General features: G+C 34.8%; 1 protein-coding gene across 6 annotated transcripts in view; it reads right to left on the bottom strand.

Moving 5' to 3' along the window:
• FNDC3A (fibronectin type III domain containing 3A) overlaps nucleotides 1-20,519 on the bottom strand; it is a 156,088-nt gene that overhangs the window by 10,024 nt on the left and 125,545 nt on the right. For 5 of the 6 annotated variants that reach the window (XM_073894571.1, XM_025874921.2, XM_073894572.1 and 2 more), the window contains 11 exons: nucleotides 19,544-19,630; nucleotides 11,909-12,047; nucleotides 11,192-11,260; nucleotides 10,045-10,163; nucleotides 8,180-8,285; nucleotides 7,917-8,092; nucleotides 5,465-5,578; nucleotides 4,592-4,741; nucleotides 4,207-4,490; nucleotides 3,861-4,073; nucleotides 1,199-1,365 (listed from right to left, as the gene is read on the bottom strand). In XM_073894571.1, coding sequence (XP_073750672.1) covers nucleotides 1,199-1,365; nucleotides 3,861-4,073; nucleotides 4,207-4,490; nucleotides 4,592-4,741; nucleotides 5,465-5,578; nucleotides 7,917-8,092; nucleotides 8,180-8,285; nucleotides 10,045-10,163; nucleotides 11,192-11,260; nucleotides 11,909-12,047; nucleotides 19,544-19,630 — 1,624 coding nt within the window. The remainder of the gene's footprint in view (nucleotides 1-1,198; nucleotides 1,366-3,860; nucleotides 4,074-4,206; nucleotides 4,491-4,591; nucleotides 4,742-5,464; nucleotides 5,579-7,916; nucleotides 8,093-8,179; nucleotides 8,286-10,044; nucleotides 10,164-11,191; nucleotides 11,261-11,908; nucleotides 12,048-19,543; nucleotides 19,631-20,519) is intronic. The other variant, XM_073894573.1, reaches the window with a different exon arrangement.

Raw genomic sequence — 20,519 nt, 5'->3', positions numbered from 1 at the left:
AATAAAATCTGCTTTACTTGATTTTTAACTTGGCACATCACACATACACTTGTTTTAATCAAAATCAACAAACCTTTAAAACTCAGTTATATACCTGAATTTCTGAAATTTACAGAGACATGGTTAATGGTTCATTCTTATTATCTCCAGGCCATATAATCTATAGGTGCTACAATGGCCAGATTGACTAAAAGATCTGTCAAGGTAAGCACTGTTTTCATTGAGTTAAAAAGCCAATAGAGGGGTTATGTCAGTTCTAAAACATTAATGGTGCTCCTAAGAGCATACCTAGCATATGAAATTTTGTAATTTAAGAAATCTCCTAAATTGAAAAATAAGTTGAAAAATACCCCTCATTGCTTGATATAAAATTGCTTCACTCAATGGTAGGGAACAAAGGGTTAAAATCAGCACTATTCATAAGACTAAGAAACATTAAACTGGATGACAAAACAGAAAAAGGACTCAGTAAAACTCCATCAACATTATTAGAAAGATATTAAAGAACAGTCTTGCTAACTGTGGATCTGCTTAACAAATGACACATTCAAGTACACGATCCAGGACATTGTACTAGAAGTCTCTGTGATTTGTCCTCAGTGTGAGGAATGTTAGTGATTTTGGCTAAATATACAAAGTGCAATCCTTGCCAGGGTCATTTTAAAATAAGAACCCCTCTAAAATTAATTTTAAAGATATTTGTATATAGAAATGTGGAATGTGTATGCAAATTTGATTAAAAAATTCAACTTAACTAAGAATGTATTTATGTTTTCCTTAACAGGCAACCTGGCATTCTCCCTGAAATCCAAATGAATGAAATATTAACAACTCAAAATAATTCAAGTTTGTGATTTCTTATAGGGTCATTTGCTGTTGACCCTATAAGAAATGACCAGCAAATGACCCTATAAGAAAACCAGCATTATCTATTCAATTTAGTATTTTTATGTTAGATTATTAAAAAGGTTAGTGACAAAATCCAGTACTTGTCTGAGTATCAGTGTGCTAGATAAAACAGCTTTTATTATTGAGTGAAACTCTCAATAGGTGGGCTTGTCTATATAATTTCTTTTCTATAACTTAAATGTTGGACACATACTGGATGATAAACTGTAGTAACAGCACATAAAGCTATTTGTGAAGATGCACTTAAAATTTATTATTAAAGAAAATAACTTAAGGATGTATAACTTACCTTTCAAGGCAGCTGGGACAGATTTTGGAGTAGTAAAAATATATTCTTGGGAAAGAGGACCTTCCCCTGATTCATTACAAGCTTGAATACAGAATTTATAGGATGTTGACTCATTAAGTCTTTGTACTTTGTATGTATGACATGGACCTCTGTATAAGGATACAAACCTAAAATGGAAATGATCCTTATTAAAAATAAACCTTGACTACTTTATGAAAAATATTTAAAAACTACTAAAAAAGTACAGTTGGGACATTATTTAGAAATATAAGTTACTCTTAGAATTTAATGCCAGGAATGCTTTGTCATTCTAAATAAGTATTTTTTTCATCAGATGATGAAAATCACAGGATTGGTAAATTACCTAATTTGACATGTTTCCTGAAAAATTACTGCTGAATTTTGTGTCCAATCATAGTAACTTTTCAGGCTTCTGGTACAGCTTTGTTTCTGACTGCTATCATTTAATGTCCATACATTTTTTTTAATTAACATATAATGTATTTGTTTCAGGGGTACAGATCTGTGATTCATCAGACTTACACAATTCACAGTGCTCACCATAGCACATACCCTCCCCAATGTCCATCTCCCAGCCACCCCATCCCTCCCACCCCCCACCACTCCATACATTTTTAAAGATACTCAGAATACCATAATTTTCATCAGCGTCTTAGGCATACAATTTATTATATAAAAAAAAGAGAACCCTCAATTTCCAGGCATAATTTTAGCTGATTTGGTGATGTCTTCTAGAGATTTACACAGCAGTATGAAAGAATGTGTAATTAGCCATAAATTATCCACCTGAACTGTTCGATGGAAAGTTTGATATCATATATGTCATATGTTATACATAAGTTAGTTCAATTTCTCCAATATCATATATGTCATACATAAGTTAGTTCAATTTCCCCAATACTTTTGATTGGCTATTTTAAATTTTTTGGAAATTGGGGAATGAGTAATGGAATGAATGCTCACATAGTTCTAATAGTCTGAAAACTGTACTAAGGTTAAAAGTGAAAAAATAGTTAATGACCTGAAGTAACAGTATTTCCAAGAAGCAGTAATTAGATAAGCCCTGCCTTTTTAATCTCCCCATTTTTTTTTTAAAGGATAGGGAACAAAAGACTTTCAACCACTACTGAAAAAGCTGAACAATGACAAAATCTGCAGTCAGCAAAGAGCTGAAATAGCATTCAGACACTATCCCACAGCAAATGAAAACAGTTGTGAAAAATCAAAGGGAAAGAGTATAACTAAAGGTATTATTACAGATTTATTAAATTTAGATAGTAAACTTACAATATCATAGAAAGTTTTAATTTCTTTATTTTCCACAGCCAGTACCTTACAATTCTCTAGATGACAGCTAAATATTAATTAAGCTTAATGTTCTAGCCTACTAACATGATCTATATTAAATGGAATCTTTATTCTATTACATTTCAATCAAACATGAATTAGACCCATTTCCAGTAAACCTTCTTGCATTACCCCAAATGTAAATGCTACAAAGGGGATGAAAATAACTTACAGAATTAATTCACTCAATGATAATAACACGTATTAAAGATAAATAGCTATACCAAAAATCTGTAGCAAGGCAAAGAACCTCTTTTTAGAGATAAGGCTTTACAAAGTGAACATAAAATTCTGCCAAAAACAAAGCCTAATATTCATAAAGGCACAGATTTCAGAAAATGATCAATATTGTTTGCTCTGCATAATGCTTTTACTGGTGATACAGTATGTTTAATTCCGTATGTTGTTATAAATGGTAAGTATTTCTGAGAGTACTTATGTACAAGTACTATGAATATTCCATTACTGAATAATTGGCTAAGATGCAAACACAACACAAAAAACAAAGTTGGAAAACCTTGGGAAAAACTGCTACTAGCATTCTGAATCCATGAGATATACAAATTGTTCTTACAAGCTGAATGAAAAGTAGAAAAGTAAAATTCGGATTCTTAAAATATTAGAAGAGTAACACCTGTGGAGGGTATATGGCATTGTTTACATGGGATATAATGTCAATAAACAACCTCAGATTTGCATGTGAATAATTTATATTACACATATTTTGATTTATAATTAAAAATGATTTAGTGGGATAATATGTGGCATGGATGTAATGAAAATGTAAAAGATGGCAGCAAAGACAAAAACCTGAATAGCAAGGGGACTGGCTAATAATCAGAGACTAACCAAGATCTGACAGTGAGGAACTGAACTGCGCTATGTACTTAGCGCGCAGGACGTGACAGGGGAGTGGAGGAAAGTGAGACATAATCCCTACCCTCAAGGATCTCAGAGGCCTTAAGCCAATCATTTACTGACAAAATTGCCTCTGCTGGAAGTAAGGGTTGACGAACTTTGTTGTAGCAAAAATGATGTTTCTTTTACTATAAGCATGAAGAGAGTAAATGGGTTAAGAGAAGACAGCCAAAGAATAGCCCATTGGCATCCCACTCACAAGTTATAAACAGGAAATCGTCATTGTTATCTTCTGGTGTTTTGAAAATAGCACATTTAAAATTATTTCTTATCAGAATTCTAACCTTGTTTTTGAAAACTTATTTACTTCTGTTTATTAAAATTTATATACTTAAGATCTAAGAAACTATATAAAGAAGCAATTAAGAATACCTACCTTCCGTTCTTATCCTCCATCTGAAGGTGGTACTGAATAGAATCTGTTGACAGTGTTTTTGGGGTTCCTTCTCCCCATTTCAGCTTAAGGTTCTGGTGGCTGAAGGCAACACATTCCAGACGAGGTGGATCAGGAGGGAGGGGCTTAGTTTTTAATTTTATCATATGGCTGAAAGGACCAGCTCCAAGGCTATTCAAGGCTTGAATTCGTATTCTAAGTGCCACATTAAGAAAAAAAATCCAAAAAAAAAAAAAAAAAAGAAAAAGAAAAAAAATCCAGTTATAATTATTCTACTTAAAGTTTCTCTCTGGTTTAGGCAAAAATTAACATAGTTTGTAGAGTGTACCTGTATGTTGTATCTGGTTGCAAATTGTCTATAATATAGCTTGTAACCTTTCCCACGGCCAAGGGCTGTTTATCTCCCAAGTCTATGCTGTAGGCAAGGATTTCCGAACCATGGTCACAAGGCTTTTCCCAGGTTATTGCAAGGCATGTAGAAGGTGAATAAAGGGGATTTTCTATCTCATCATCATTTATTTCTTGAAGACAAGTCACAATAGCAGGAACTGATGGTGGAGTCACACAGGCTACTACTTCACTGAAAGGACCTGCGCCCACAATACTCAGAGCCTACAATTAACAGAGCCCGTAAGTTAACAAAAACATGACCAACAAAATGCTCATAGAACACAAAACTCTGGCTAGAGAAGCAAGGCCCTGACCACCTTTACCTGGACTCTGCAATAATAGGTAGTTGCTGGTGAAAGTCCTTTTAATTCATAACTGAGACCAGGCCCACAGTAACACATCTGCATACTTCCTTCCACGCCTCCCCACTCCAATCGATATTCAGTGACATCGGTTCCATTACTCAAAGGGACCTTTAAATTAAGAAAGGGAAAAGGTCTTAAATCTTGACACTGATAAATGGTTTTTGGGCAAAAACTTTCTTTACCTGAGCATATCAAAAACTGAACTGCTTTTGAATTTCTTTAAAATGTTTAAGTAGAACTAAAACTCTTCAATATTACATTTTTATTCATTAAGGTCAACTGAATGTAAGATTGGTCAAAAAATATAACATTGTTTTCAATTAGAAGTAAAAATATGACTGAATCACTTCAGAAAGAGAATTTTGAGGTAAATATACTTCAAAATAATTCTATTAAGTAATATAAATGTTAAATCATGTAAGGACATTTTCTTTGTTAAATTTCAAAGGAAAGTGAAAATGTAATTATCATTACTGATTATTACTATACACAATAAACACAGTGGAGATAATAAATATGAGAGAAATAGTATTATACTGATTTCTACGAATGTTTATTCTGAACGTTAAACTCACCAGGGGCTAAATATCTCAGTAATGAGACAAAGCCTTTGAAAAAAATACAAAGCACATCATGAACAAGGGACTATATACTTGTGATGCAAATATACCTTACTTAAATGCTTTGAAGAGAAAAAAATTCACTTTTTACCACATGAATTTCACTAGGACTTATTGTCTGCATGACTTAGGAAGTGAAATGAAGAGTATCTCTATTACTTTATATGAACTATTCTAATCATTTAAAGTAAGTCAATGGGAATTACAATACCTCCCAATTTACTTGTGCGCAAGTTGCAGATCTGCATGTAACTTGAGGAGGCTTGCATTGATCTGGTGGTCCAGGGGCTGTAGTAATATCACATTTTTCTGAAAATGGTCCAAACTAGAAAAACAAATATAGCCAATATTTTCATTCTTCACCCACTGATTGCACAGCTCTCCATAAATATTCATAAATTCACATAATAAATAAGTGTATTATCACTCTTCTTCAAGACTAACTGGTCATAATATAATTCTAAAATCATTCACAGAAAGTAAAAAGATTTAATGGTCATGGAAGTCACTGTGGGTTATTTTTAAGTTTTAATATTTACTGTGTTTTCTTCTCCTGCACCTTTTTCCTTCATGAACTGTACCTGTAAGAAGGGCAGGGTAGTAGGGAATTAGGTATGTGGAGTAAGTCAGAAGAAATTATATAAGGAGTGAAGACAAGGATGCCAACTAAACGTATGGGAGATGGTAGCATAAATTATATCTTAACATTCAGAATAGTTTTTTTTAAGATTTTATTTGTTTGAGAGAGAGAGAGAGAGAGAGAGAGAGCGCGCGTGTGCATGACCGAGCACAGGAGGGGGAACAGCAGAGGGAGAGGAGGAAGCAGGCTCTCCGTTGAGCAGGGAGCCCGATGCGGAACTCGATCCCAGGATCATGACCTGAGCTGAAGGCAGATGCTTAACCAACTGAGCTACCCAGGTGCCCCAAAATTTAGAATAGTTTTAAAAAGAGTAAAATGTATATTCTCTGGAAATGCAGGAACCAAATATTTACTTAAGATGATTTTGACAAACTATCAGAATCCTGAAAATACAGATTAAGAACACTAGTATTACAGATGCTATCCCAGGGCGCCTGGGTGGCTCAGTTGGTTGGGAAACTGCGTTTGGCTCAGGTCATGATTCTGGCTAGATAGAGTCCTGCATCGGGCTCCCTGCTCGGCGGGGAGTCTGCTTCTCCCTCTGACCCTACCCCCTCTTGTGCTCTCTTACTCTCTCTCTCAAATAAATAAAATAAAAAATCTTAAAAAAAAAAAATAAAGATGTTATCCCAGTGTACTGAAGCCTTGTGAGGCTGACAAGATAATGACTTCAGACAGGAAACAATGACTTAGGTTAGAAATGCCAACAAAGTATTGACATAAGAAATTTTAAAATAAGTTTACAGATACAGATACTGAACTCAGTTGGAGAACGGGACTAAAATATAGTACAGTTCGCTAAAATATGAAATAATGGGAGAGGAGAGACTTGTCAGTTTAATTTTGTGAAACTGTAATTATAGAATAAGGAAACAGAATGTTACTCAATTGAGGCAAGAAACTACTGCTCTGTCCTTAAGAGAACCTGCTTTAATGCAGAGATGAGATATGTCCTGGTTGAGTGGAAAGGGCTTTGGCTCTGGAGTCTGACAGCCCTGAGTCTGTAGCTTATCTCTGTCACTTACTTGTGTGACTGTGGGCAAGATATTTAGCTTTTCTGAGCCCTAGCCTCCTCCGTTGTAAAATGGAGATATCACCTATTTTGTCCATTTTATGGACTCGTACAGATACATAGATAATACTTTTTAGTTTTTTTATTTTTATTTTTATTTTTTTAAAAGATTTTATCTATCTATTTGACAGAGAGAGACAGGGAACACAAGCAGAGGGAGTGGGAGAGGGAGAAGCAGGCTTCCCGCTGAGCGAGGAGCCTGATGCGGGGCTTGATCCCAGGACCCTGGGATCATGACCTGAGCCAAAGGCAGACGCTTAATGACTGAGCCAACCAGGCGCCCCCACAGATGATACTTTTTAAAAAGTCTCATAAAGCTAGAAATGCTTAAAATAATGAGTTTTTTTCCTTAGGAAATAACGAATTACAATTAGTAGCCAACTGAAAGTAAATGCTGCATATAACCAGTCTTAAAAAACTCGATTACTCTAAGTATTTCATCTTACAGTCTTATTTCTATTCTTAAACTTACTAAGCAAGACCTACTAGCACCACCTGAAAGGCAAACTTCAGCCCAGCTGAAGTCCAGAGTGTCACAAATTATAAGTGGGGCTTGAAAATATTGAGATTCTAGAACAATTAAGTTATTGTATACACTGACCTCTCTTATCGATACAGGCTTACTGAAAACTGTAAAATTTGGGAGCACCTGGGTGGCTCAGTTGATTTCAGCTCAGGTCATGATCTCAGGGTCCTGGGATCGAGCTCCGTGCTCAGCATGCTCTGCTTGTCCTTCTTCCTCTGCCCTCATCCACTCTCTCTCTCTCTCCCTCTGCCCCTTCCCCCGCATGCGCTCTCTCTTTCTCTCTAAAATAAATAAATAAACCTTAAAAAACTCAAAAAACCAAAACAAAAAAACAACTGTAAACTTTGGAATCACATGTTGAAAGTAAAATGGCTAACTTATGAAATACCACTGTGATTATAACTCAACCAGCAGCGTCTTCATACCCCCATTTTGTTAGCTGCGTGCAGTCTGAAGCTGTAAGTCTTTCCAGGAAGAAGATTGCTCACTGTACATTCTACTTCAGAACCTTGGTAAACTTCTCTCGGTTCATCTTTTTCTATAGGAGACATTTCCACACCATAACAGAAAATGGGTGATCCACCATCGACCAGAGGGGGTCCTGAAGGTGGAAAGATTTATGTAGTTTAACAAAAGGAATATATTTAGTACTAACTTAATTAAAATTTATTACCAAAATGGAAATTACCCCATCGTAACTGTATTTCTTTTGCTTTGGGTCTACCCTGTAATCTGGGAGGGAGGCATGGGCCAGGAGGCACAGCTGGAGTCTGCACAAGTAAAGATTCAGATACCTGCCAAAACAAAAGCAATAACAAAACAAAAATGCCCCAACCAAATAATCAGACTGTTTTTGTTAAAGGAAAATAAAATGAACACAAAGACTGTACCAATAATTTGAAATTCTACTTGACTTTCAACTGAAAAGAAATAAAGTTCTAAATAAAATAAAAAGCCCAATTAAATCATTAAAACTCTAAATTATAGAGACAAAGACACATACTATGTGACTATTATACACAAAGAAAGTTACCAGAAAAAAACCCCCAAAACTCTTCTTTCTTTCTATAATTAACAACAACAAAACCTTCAAGACATCCTAATGGACATTATTTTTGATCCTGTCCAAATGGGTCCACAAATCTCTTCTGAGGAAGGATGTTTTAACATTCTGTAAACACTGTGTGCCATGTTTTCAGGAGGTTTAGATTATTTTAGTTACTTTACTGTATACTGTATTTTTAACCTAAATACTAATATGTATATATAATCTTTCCTTTCCTCCTAAAAATAACTAAAAAATCAGGTAAGCTTTTAAGTATTTGGTATTATTTTAGTTTCTATGCTATTTAAAAAATATATATTAAGTTTTATTTTAAAAGACTTCTCTTAAAAATACACACAGTGCCATATTCCTTATCTGCACTGTATTTATTTTCTTTTCAAGGATAAATAAAATATTTGATCACCTTATTCAGAAAGGTATCCTATATAGAACGCTATAATGCTGAATTAGAAAATTAGAGGTTTTTCTGGGGGGCAGTGGATGCTTTTTTTTTATTAAATTATGTTATGTTAATCACCATACATTGTACCATTAGTTTTTGATGTAGTGTTCCATGATTCATTGTTTGCATATAACACCCAGTGCTCTATTCAGTACGTGCCCTCTTTAATACCTATCACCAGGCTAACCCATCCCCCCCCCAGAACCCTCAGTTTGTTTCTCAGAGTGCATAGTCTCTCATGGTTTGTCTTCCCCTCCGATTCCCCCCCCTTCATTTTTCAGTGGATGCTTTATTTAATCCGGGAAGATTTTATTAGATAAAATGAAGCAATTGGATCCCAAGCCTGTGGGCAGGACTTGCACTGTTTCATAATATTCAAATTTTCAACACAATACTTATAAATTCATTTTAAAAAAAGGTACCTTCAAAAAAATGAAGGTACCTTTATTGCATTAAATTCCATTTGAAAAATAGTAACAGTTCTTAATGCTCCACGAACCCATTCTTGGTTAAATTCATTAAAAAAAAAAATCACTCCTCTATTAAAAAATATACCTCTCCAGAACATTACATATATTTCATATATAATCAATGGCACACTGAGTCCATTTTGGTTAGTGTATATCTAATAGTAATTACCAACTTTTCTGCAATAAGTAAATATTAGAATCTGTGTTTAAACAGTAAATGATATTTTATGGATTGTCCTGATACACATCATTTATGAAGCAATCAATCAGTCTACAATTATTTCTATTTCTGTTAGGTATGGTTATTGAACATCATCGTAAAATTTATCTTTATAAATTTTCCCGCAACATTTTTGTGTATTTGTTTTTCCAAAGCTAAAAACCAACCAGACGATACATATTCTCTGAATATGGATTAACAGCCAAGTACTATTTTAAAAATTCTGGTCACTATAAAATTAATCACCTGGGTTATACAAATTACTTTGGATACATTTCAAATTTTGAGGTGGCATCTGGTGATCCCATCTTAATAGACCCAAACTTGAAAAAAAAAATCTACATGTAAGTATTACCGCACTCTGTCCTCCATCACTGATGCAGTAAACTCGTAAACGGTAGAAACAACCTGGATTCAGTCGATCACAAAGATGTTCTCTAGCAGCTCCACTGTATATCATATCCCATTTGTTTCCTGTTAAGGTGAATAATTATGTTCATGTTCAATCAGCTACAAGGTAATGTTTAACGTTCTGGTATCACGGACACGGCAGGTATCCTAGCTTCACTAAGTGGTTATGTAATTTGTTAGAAACAATCTAAGCTTGCTTCGAGTTTCCTGGAGATGATCTAATTTTCTTTATGTTACAGCTTCCTAGACAAATCTGCATGGCTTTGTTGAAATGAAATATCTCTGTAACTCTGTATAAACTTTGGCTTACATTCATAATTTGCTTTTAATTAAGCATTTTAAGTGTGTTTACTGGTCCAGTAATAACATTATAACACACAAAGAGTAGAAAGAACCAATACCATAGGAAGTTTAGCCTTAATTAAAAGACATTCTTATTATTTTGCAGGAAACAGGTCATTGCATAGAAATAAAGACTGTTAAATGTGTGATTCAAAAATAAAGTTCATGAGGTGCAGAGGATATTAATAAAACTAGTATAATATAAGTTAAATTTTACAAGGTATTTTTTCTCTGATACGTCTGGTTATAAATCTAACTGAATAAACCTTCAGAAGACTTTAGATATACTGGAACTGAGCAATGCAAACAAATGAGAAAGGAAATAAAATGTAAATTTAACAATATAGGTGTACAGCAGTCTTACATTTGATTCACTATATTTCTAGAGATTATAACAAAGTGGATCATAACTGGCAAAATACTGCTATAAACAAAGGAAAAAATGAAAAGTGAAAGAAAAGAGATCATATAAAATGTAAAGTCATGAAGAGCAGAGGCAAACTGGTATAAATCAATTTTTTTTTTTTTAAGATTTTATTTATTTGTCAGAGAGAGAGAGAGAGAGAGCACAAGCAGGGGGAGCATCAGGCAGAGGGAGAGGGAGAAGCAGGTTCCCTGCTGGGCAAGGAGCCTGATGTGGAGCTTGATCCCAGGACCCTGAGATCATCACCTGAGCTGAAGGCAGATGCTTAACCGACTGAGCCACCCAGGCATCCCTAAACCTATTAATTTTTAATAGTTATTCTTACCATTAGAACCTTCTGCTATCTCCACTACATACTTATTGATGGCTGCACCGCCATTGTCTTTTGGTGGGTCTATTCAAAAAAGTAAAAGTGGTATTAGGCAACATACATACAATTAAACAGTGACAGAAATCCTAATAAGCAGATTACCAAACCTAAGATTGTTTAAAAAATAAAAAGAATCACCTGCAATGCTTTTTTAATTAATACTAGCATTTTAAATAGTGTATAAACAGGTGTTCAATAAATGTGTTTTATTTTTTTTCAAGTTTTACTTATTTAAGCAATCTCCACACTCAATTGTGGGGCTTGAATTCACGACCCGAGAGATCAAGAGCTGCATGCTCTTCTGACTAAGCTGGCCAGGCACCTCAACAAATGTTTGTTTTAAGTGAATAAGTGATTTTCATTTCTCATGAGAGCTAGGATAACCCAGGTGACTTTAGCTATAATTTGAGTTATCATTCATTTCACGCAGTGCTACCTCTGCTCATAGTCTTACTGCAGATCCCAAGTTCTTCCTGTATCAAATTATGAACTCTGTATTTGTGTGAGTGCAGTGTTCCACAAAAAAGATCCTCAAACAATGAATGATTCTCACATTTCCTACTGAACTTGCTTGAGCTAACAAATGTACCCAACTATCCTAAGAACTATCTTAATATTCAAATCATTTTAATCAAATACAAAAGTAATGATGTACAAATATGCGTATCTTACCCCAAGTTATTTTAAAATTGTGTGAATGTATCTTTCCTTTAACTGAAGGCTTCACAGGTACTCCTGGTTTATCGGGGCATGTAGTAAATTCTACTACTTCACTTGGATTACTTTTACCTTCTGAGTTGTAAGCAATAACCTGTGACATAAAATAACCAAAGACATAAAACAATTAATATTTGATACCTAATGATAATGGCTTAATGAACAAAGTGATAAGAGATAAATAAACTCAATCAAATGATAAAGTAAGTTTTCAGACTGTGATGGCTTGTTTATGTGAGAATTGCTTTTCTTCAACAGGGATTGTGCATATATAAGAATATTTAGGTATAATCCCCCTTTAGAGTCAGTTCTGGGAATACAAGTTAGGGTCTAACATTTTGACACTAACCAAGAGTCATCACAGGAGTAAGCTATAACCCGATGATACTTCATAGACTTTGGGCTTGATTTATGTATTCTTTTACTATTCTTTGGGTTTTAAAAAGACGTCCACAAATTCTTTGAACTTCCTTTATTCAGACAAAGGCAAATTCCTCTTCCCTTTGAATTGTTCTTAATAACTTGCTTCCAATACAATGTAACAGAAATGAGTGTGCGTAGCTTCCCTACAGAGAAACCCATTTGGTGAGGAACTGAAGCTTCTGACCAATAGTCAGAGAGAACTGAGGGCTGACAACCACTTGAGTGAACCTGGAAGCAAATCCTCCAGCCCCAGTCAAGCCTTCAGATGACTGTAGCCCTAGCTGGCATCTTGACTGCAACCTCACATAAACCCTGCATAAGAATCACTCAGCTAAGCCGGTCCTGAATTCCTGTCCCACAGACCCTGTGAGAAACTTAATGCTTGTTTTTTCAAACTATTAAGTTGCACTGCAATAAACATAATTCATATCTAAGTATTTTTATATCTGACTTAGAAATTTTATATATAGATAATATATATAGATATATACATAGATATATAGATTTTATATATATATAGATTCTATTTATATAAATAGAAATATATATTTTTACCTTATCTCTTCTACTGAACTTAAAGCTCCTAAAGTCAAATATCCAACTTGATGTGATTTTCTCTTTTCTAAACCTGCTCCATCTTTGCTCTTCCTCATCAGCAAAAAGTACCATCATCTACCTAGTTGCTCAAGTCAAAAATCTAAGAAACATCCTTAATTCTTCCTTCTCTAAACCTACAACTTAAATCTATTAGCAAATTCTGTCAACTCTACCTCTGCTACTACTACCATGTTAGTCAAGGCTTCTTTTATTCTATCTTTTCTGAATGACTACAATATACTACTAACTAGTTTCTTAGCTTCCACTCCTCTCAACCCTATCCATTTTCTATACAACTGCCAAAGGGACTTTATTACTTATCTTAGAACCTTCCAACAGCTTCTTATTTTACTCAAAATAACATCTAAATTATGGCCTACAATACCCTATGTGATTTCACCCGACTACCTCCACTTTACGGTCTTTTGCATTAGCAGTTATTTCCCCTGCCTAAAATGTTCTTTCTGCTCTTGACATGCTAACTCCTTCTCGTTATTCAGATTTAAGTGTCATTTTCAAAAATACTTCCTTGACTACCCAGACATTCTGTCACCTCACCCTAATTTGATTAATCCACATAGCACTTATCACCATCTGCTATTTGCTTGTTTACTATCCATTCCCCCAACTAGAATATTAGTTATTTTGATTACTGTTGTATTCTTAGTGTTTAGAACCGTGCTTTATTATAGAATAGATGCTCAATAATTATAAGATGAACGGATGATTCATAGACAAGGCCCATTATGATATGACATGATAATATACACAAGGATCTAAGTAAATCTACCCCCAAATAACTCATGCAGCCCATGAGAAACTCAGTAAAATTCAGTTCAATTGTTCAGTTTTGCTCAGGCTTCCTCAGTCCTCCCATGCACTAAAATGGATTTTATTTGCTGCTTTACAAATTGACTACAAAGAGTGGTCAAAACACTTCTCAATGTGGTACAGTGTTTACTTAAACCTAAAACTAAAAGAAACTATTAAAGTAAGAACAGACTCCCTAAAAGCCAGAAAGATCCGCTAACTATATTTTTAAGACTATATATTTTGGCACTCCCTCCTTTTACTTCAGTTAGCCATAAATGTTATAAAGCCATATGGTTATCTCCCCACTCCCACAATTTTATAAATAATCAAAAACATTCATTCAGTTCCCCACCACAGAGGGAGCACTGTGCTAGTAACTCCAGATGTGGTACACTCTTTATCTTCAACAAGTTTTAGAATCTTTATGCAGAAAACAGGCAAGATACTAATCAAAAGATTTAGGCAACAGTCTAATAGAAAGTCTAATAGAAAGATTACTAAGGCATAAAATGGTCCTTTTTTGAAAAGGCGAATAGAAGTGTTATGGGGTCTTCATGCGCAAGAGCAGTAAAAGGGCAAGCTTGGGTAAGAGAGAGAACAGAAAGCCCTGGGTATAGAGCAGAAATGAGTAATAAATAGTGAGCTCTGCTCAGGGAAAAATAATCAACCTGGTGAGATAGCCAGTTCAAGTAAGGAGTGAAAGGCAGTGCATTTTAAAAACTAAATGCGTCAGAATATAAAAAATCTTATGTGAAACTAAGGAAACTGTTTTTTTAGAGGGAAAGCTGTATTTCAGAAAGATTAATCTAGGTATAAAATAGAACTCAGAAGCTAATTAGAAGGTAAGAGAATAGATTGATAACAGCACAGAACAGATTTGGAGATTTAGTGTTCTTCAAAACAAAAATGATAGCTGATAGAAGGCAAAGAGATGATGTATCCGAAGGAGAAAGGGACATAATAAGAACTTAGGACTCACTTGGGCACACTTATATTAGGGCAAAGGAGAAAGGAAGACATCATAAAATGACACTGGACAAGATGAGGAGGAGGAAGGCAACACGTTTATGTACTTTTTCATTGATGCTTATACACTTATATGTATACATATATTCACTTATACACTTATATGTGTATAAGTGAATTTCAAAGATGGAAGATAAGAGAAGTTGATGGATCCAGATACTGACTGATTTCTCTCCACCTGTAAAAAGACCTCAAAAATAAGTAACAAGCTGCAGTGAAAGTATTTAAGGGTTCTCAGCTCAAGGTACTCAGAACTTGATCTTCAGAAATCTTGCTGCTTGAAAAAACACTTTTTAGGAACTTTAGGAAATAAAACATCAGCCTCCTAGTGGCCCAGAGTCATAGGACTGGCCACTAGCCTCTAAAGCCTTTAATAGTAAGAAGTATTATAATTAATAATTATCATTTTAAATTTGGACAACAGGTCTTAGCCCAGCTTCCAATGAACCATTTGATGGAATCAGCATTGTATGCTTGTTAACCACTCTGAATTTGAAACAATTTTAAGAATTTTGGCTGCTTTCTTATGCTTTATTTTCTTTTTCTTTTATCCTTTAAATTTTTTCATTGTTCCAACTTTTTAGTATTTTGAGTGAATTGGATTGTCTGTAGTGTAGAAACTAGAACTTTGGCATTTGGTAAACTTGGTCGTATTAGAATTTTATGTTAATCATATCCTTATTGTTTCTTTACAAACAGTAATACACTATCTAGTCATCGCTTTCTGGGTTATAATATTTTGCTGCTTTTTCTTAGTATCCTAAGATTTCTTTAGTGTTATGACTTTATTTTGATATGGTTTGCTTGAAAGAGGAGTCTGCAATGTCAAACTAGAAAAGAAAGACTGAGACAGCAATAGGATTTAATTCAAAAGCCTCTCACCTGGCACCCCGCGTAAGGCAGATTCAAAATGTCTGAGCCTCTAGAAGACTTCACACAGTCATCATTTTCTATTTCCTAATATTTTTTTCCCCCTCTAGATCAGTGGTTCTCAAATTTCAGCAAGCCTCAGACTCACTTGGAGAGTCTGCTGAAACACAGATTGCTAGGTCTTATCCTGGAATTTTTGATTCAGTAGAACTGAGGGGGCCAGAAAATTTACATTTCTTCTTTTTTTTTTTAAATATTTTATTTACTTATTTGACAGAAAGAGACACAACGAGAGAAGGAACACAAGCAGGGGGAATGCAAGAGGAAGAACTAGGCCCCCCACGGAGCAGGGAGCCCGATACGGGGCTCGATTCCAGGACCCCAGAATCATGACCTGAGCCGAAGGCAGAAGCTCAACGACTGAGCCACCCAGGCGCCCCGCGAAAATTTACATTTCTAACAAGTTCCCAGGTAATGCTGATAGAATGGTCTGGTGATCACACCAGACCAATAGGAACTACTGGTGATAAGAACTTGGGGGTTCTTATGACTATTTAAATTTGTTATTTAGGGGCACCTGAGTGGCTCAGTCGTTAAGCGTCTGCCTTCAGCTCAGGTCATGATCCCAGGGTCTTGGGATCAAGTCCCACATCGGGCTCCCTGCTCAGCGGGAAGCCTGCTTCTCCCTCTCCCATTCCCCCTGCTTGTGTTCCTCTCTTGCTGTGTCTCTGTCAAATAAATAAATAAGATCTTAAAAAAATTTATTATTTAATAAGCCTTTATATAATCCCTTTTTATAAGCCAGTGATTTGTTACAAGGTTGTTTAGAGACACTATTTTCCTATCCCCTCTCTAGTTACTTGGGGGTACTTTTTGTAAAAACCCATTGTCTCCTTGGAGATTCTGATTATATATCCTGTAATTTGAATGTGACTGCCACAGTGAAACAATTTTAAATAAAAATTTATAATTTTTTAAAATAGCGGATCATGAGAAATTTAACTCCTATATGTGTAAATAAGATTTTTGTCTTTATGTGGCAATAACACCATAGTGTTACATGATAGAAGAATTCTAAGAATTTTAATAAACTTACCAAATTATAAAGATCTTAACATTTTCCCCTTAGAAAATGTTAATCATTTTTTTTTTTAAAGATTTTATTTATTTGAGAGAGAGAGAAAGAGAGATAGAGAACACGAGAGGGAAGAGGGTCAGAGGGAGAAGCAGACTCCCCGCTGAGCAGGGAGCCCGATGTGGGACTCGATCCCGGGACTCCAGGATCATGACCTGAGCCGAAGGCAGTCACTTAACCAACTGAGCCACCTAGGCACCCCCTCATTTTCTAATCATTACTGAATAATCATAACAATAATAATTACCGAAGGAAAATATAATCCAACATCATCATAAGAGGAAAACTGAATGAATGTACTTACTCTTAGGTATTTTATAATCTTGTAAATATGAAAACTCTATTTGGAAATTAAAATCACTCAGTGTTATCATAAGTTTTAAAAATGAGGCTAATATATATAACAAAGCATAATAAATATAATTATTATGCTCTCCATAATCAAATTTCTCATTATTAAAAATTTTCTAAGGTTCTCAAGGAATAAAATTTATCTTTGCTTTTTTAATAGTGAAAACAATTTACAGTGGCTTCTATCATTTATTTGAAATGATTTGATTAAACAAGCACTAGGAAAATTCAAATGTTGAATTTATCAACTAATAAGCATCTTGTATTTTTAGAAAAACTTCTCAACAAAAATGTAGGCTGGCTTATATTAACTGGTATATTAACTAATTCAAGCACTGTCTCCAAGAACTAGTAATGTATATTCCTGATCAAGTCAGAGTTAAAATACTCTGAGAATGGAGGCTATACTATGAAAGATACAGAATTTCAGGAATCTCCATAGTAGATGAATTTTCAAAGCTTGCTACTTACTGCTTCAAGTGAGCAAGAACAATTATGTATAGTCTCCACGCCTCAAGCAAGCAATAAATGACATGTAGTCTCTCTGCTTTACACCTGAAATAATTCAGTGTAAAGGCCAAGAGGTGGGTAAAACAAGACAAGTTATCTGTGCTAGGGGATAGGTGGGTTGGCTGGAGGCAGGAAGCATTTGCTTAGTAGGAACTCAAACACCCTGAATAAAACTTTATGGGAGGGGAGGAATTTATTCCACAAACTAAATATAATGAACATAACTGGGGCAAAGTTTCTTGCTGATGATGAAGGGAGCTAGAAATGAGAAAAAGGAGAAAACTAGAATTAACTTGTGGTATTGGATTAAAATTGGAGATGTGGTGTAAACTCATGGTTTAAAAAAACAGATATATATATATATATACAGAAATAGAGATGTAAATGTGTTTGTGCATATAAATTTTGTGTGTCTGTACACACACATAAATGACATTACATACATACATATAGTTCATAGCTCTGTCCACTGAGAGGGTATCCAGGAGTAGCAAAACTGTTACAGCAATTAAAGTATACTTAATTCCCAGATTTTGGCTTCTAAATACCATTGTCCACTAAAAGGACCCAAGTGCTTTGAGAAATAAACTGATCGCAAGGTTGAAAAAGGGAAAGTACAAGATGAGACTGGAATATCATGTGCCAGAGAGGAAAGGCTCAAAGAATGATGGGGGGCACATTTCAACAGGATCTGAAAGCCAGCCTGAAGGGGCTCCTAAATCTGAAGCAATTTGAGTCTCACAATTGATAATCATAGTAACAAGAATAACCCACTCAGTAAATAGGAATCCATGAGTTCATACTAACATAAATGAGAAGAGAAAGCTTTTCTTTATAGTATAATGCCAACTAATAAATGTAGAAGGAATGATAAAATTAAAAAAATCACCACTTGGCAACTATTAATAATAATTGACTCAGGCAAGAATTATCAATGGGTGTTAAAACTAATAAGTGAAAGTTTGACAAAAACCAAGATGTTTACATAGTATTTACAAAATACTTATTACAAAGGAAAAAAGAAAACCTTACAGTGAAGAAACATGGTAGAAATAATCTTCAAGTGACTACCAGTAATGAGACAAACTGAAATTGTGCACCATTTGATATAATGTGCTTAGAAAATAAAAGCATTACTTTTTCAGATATTGCAGACAAAAATGCATATCCTGAATGTGTTTAATAACATCCACATTTTAGAAGATGTTTGTTCACATTATACAAATAAAAGTCCCATAAAACATTAAAATTGATTTGAATTTAAATATATATATACAGTTTGACAATGTTACGTAGTAAGAAAGTAAAGCAGTGAGGATGGGTTAGCCTGGTGATGGGTATTAAAGAGGGCACGTTCTGCGTGGAGCACTGGGTGTTATGCACAAACAATGAATCATGGAACACTACATCAAAAACTAATGATGTAATGTAGGGTGATTAACATAACAGTAAAAAAATTTAAAGAAAAAAATATGTAAGCTGATTAAAAAAAAAGTAAAGCATAGTAATTCTCATTGAAAGGCCAAAACTATTTTAATTTTTAAAATTTTTATGTATTTTTGAGAGTGAGCGAGACAGTGAGCAACTGACCATGAGTGGAGAGAGGCAGAGGGAGAGAGAGAATCCTAAGCAGGCTCCACACCCAGTGCGAGGAGCATGATGCAGGGCTCAGTCTCACAACCCTGTTATCATGACCTGAGTCGAAATCAAGATTTGGAGGCCCAACCGACTGAGCCACCCAGGCGCCCCAAGGCCAAAACTATTTTAGATTTAAAACCAAGGAGTAAGGTTTGTACCTAGCTTTAAAACAACCGGAACAACAACAAGAACAACAAATAAATCTCTTAAGGGCTTTCAAAGCTTACCTTAAATTTATACTTTGTACTACGTCTGAGATTCTTTACTGTGTAAGCAAGATCTTCTCCATCATATTTAGGCTTAAAACCATATCCCTGGAAAGGGAAAATAAGCCTTTCTTAAATGTCTAACAGCAGAAATATGGGGAATAACAAACATGTAAAAAGACCCAGGTCTTTTTCATCTTCTACTGTGTACAAGGTGATTAATGCTCCGTTAAGTGTAATCCTCACCTTGATACTTCTATCTTGAATGGACAGACCCAGAAATGCTAATGAATGTTTGTAGGGGGATGGAGAATTCATTCTCCATAAATACAGTAACCAAGAGAAGATATTTGTGTTGATGGTAAAGTCAGTCAATGGTAACTTCACCATCAGTAAGCATATCTCTAAAAGAATTTCTTAGACAGGTGTTGCAAGAGCTAAACAGAACTATAACCATTTAACATATTTAACTTGCCCTGTGCTTAAGTAAATAAATAAATGGTTGGCTGTGCTGGCAGGTAGGGATGTCACTTAGATATTGGATTGCTATTTATAGCTCCAGGGACAATGCCTCACTACTTTCCCAATGTTATTTTTAAAAGTTGATATATAATTCACGTACTGTAAAATTCCCATTTTAAAGTATGAAATTCAGTCATTTATAGTGTATTCACAAGGTTGTGCAACCATCATTGAATTCCTAATTCTACAATGAAGCCTGTACTTTATTTTTTGGTTACCAGTCACTTCCCCTCTTTTCTCATCCACTAATATACTTTGTCTCTATGGATTTGCCTATATCCATAAGAAATGGAATTACACAGTATGTGGTCTTTTGTGACTGGGTTTACTTCGCATAATGTTTTCAAGGTCCATTCATGTCGTGACATGTGTCAGTACTCCATTCCTTTATATGGCTCAGTGATATTCCACTGTATGGATATATCACACTTTGTTTATCCATTCATCAATTAATGGACATTTGGGTTGTTTCCAC

This window comes from Callorhinus ursinus, unplaced genomic scaffold (genome assembly GCF_003265705.2).
Source record: "Callorhinus ursinus isolate GAN/ISIS: 27379988/994484 unplaced genomic scaffold, GSC_fseal_2.0 scaffold7, whole genome shotgun sequence".
Classification (NCBI taxonomy): domain Eukaryota; kingdom Metazoa; phylum Chordata; class Mammalia; order Carnivora; family Otariidae; genus Callorhinus; species Callorhinus ursinus.
The sequence above is the reverse complement of the archived record's forward strand: the minus strand, read 5'-3'. Positions and strand labels throughout refer to the sequence as shown.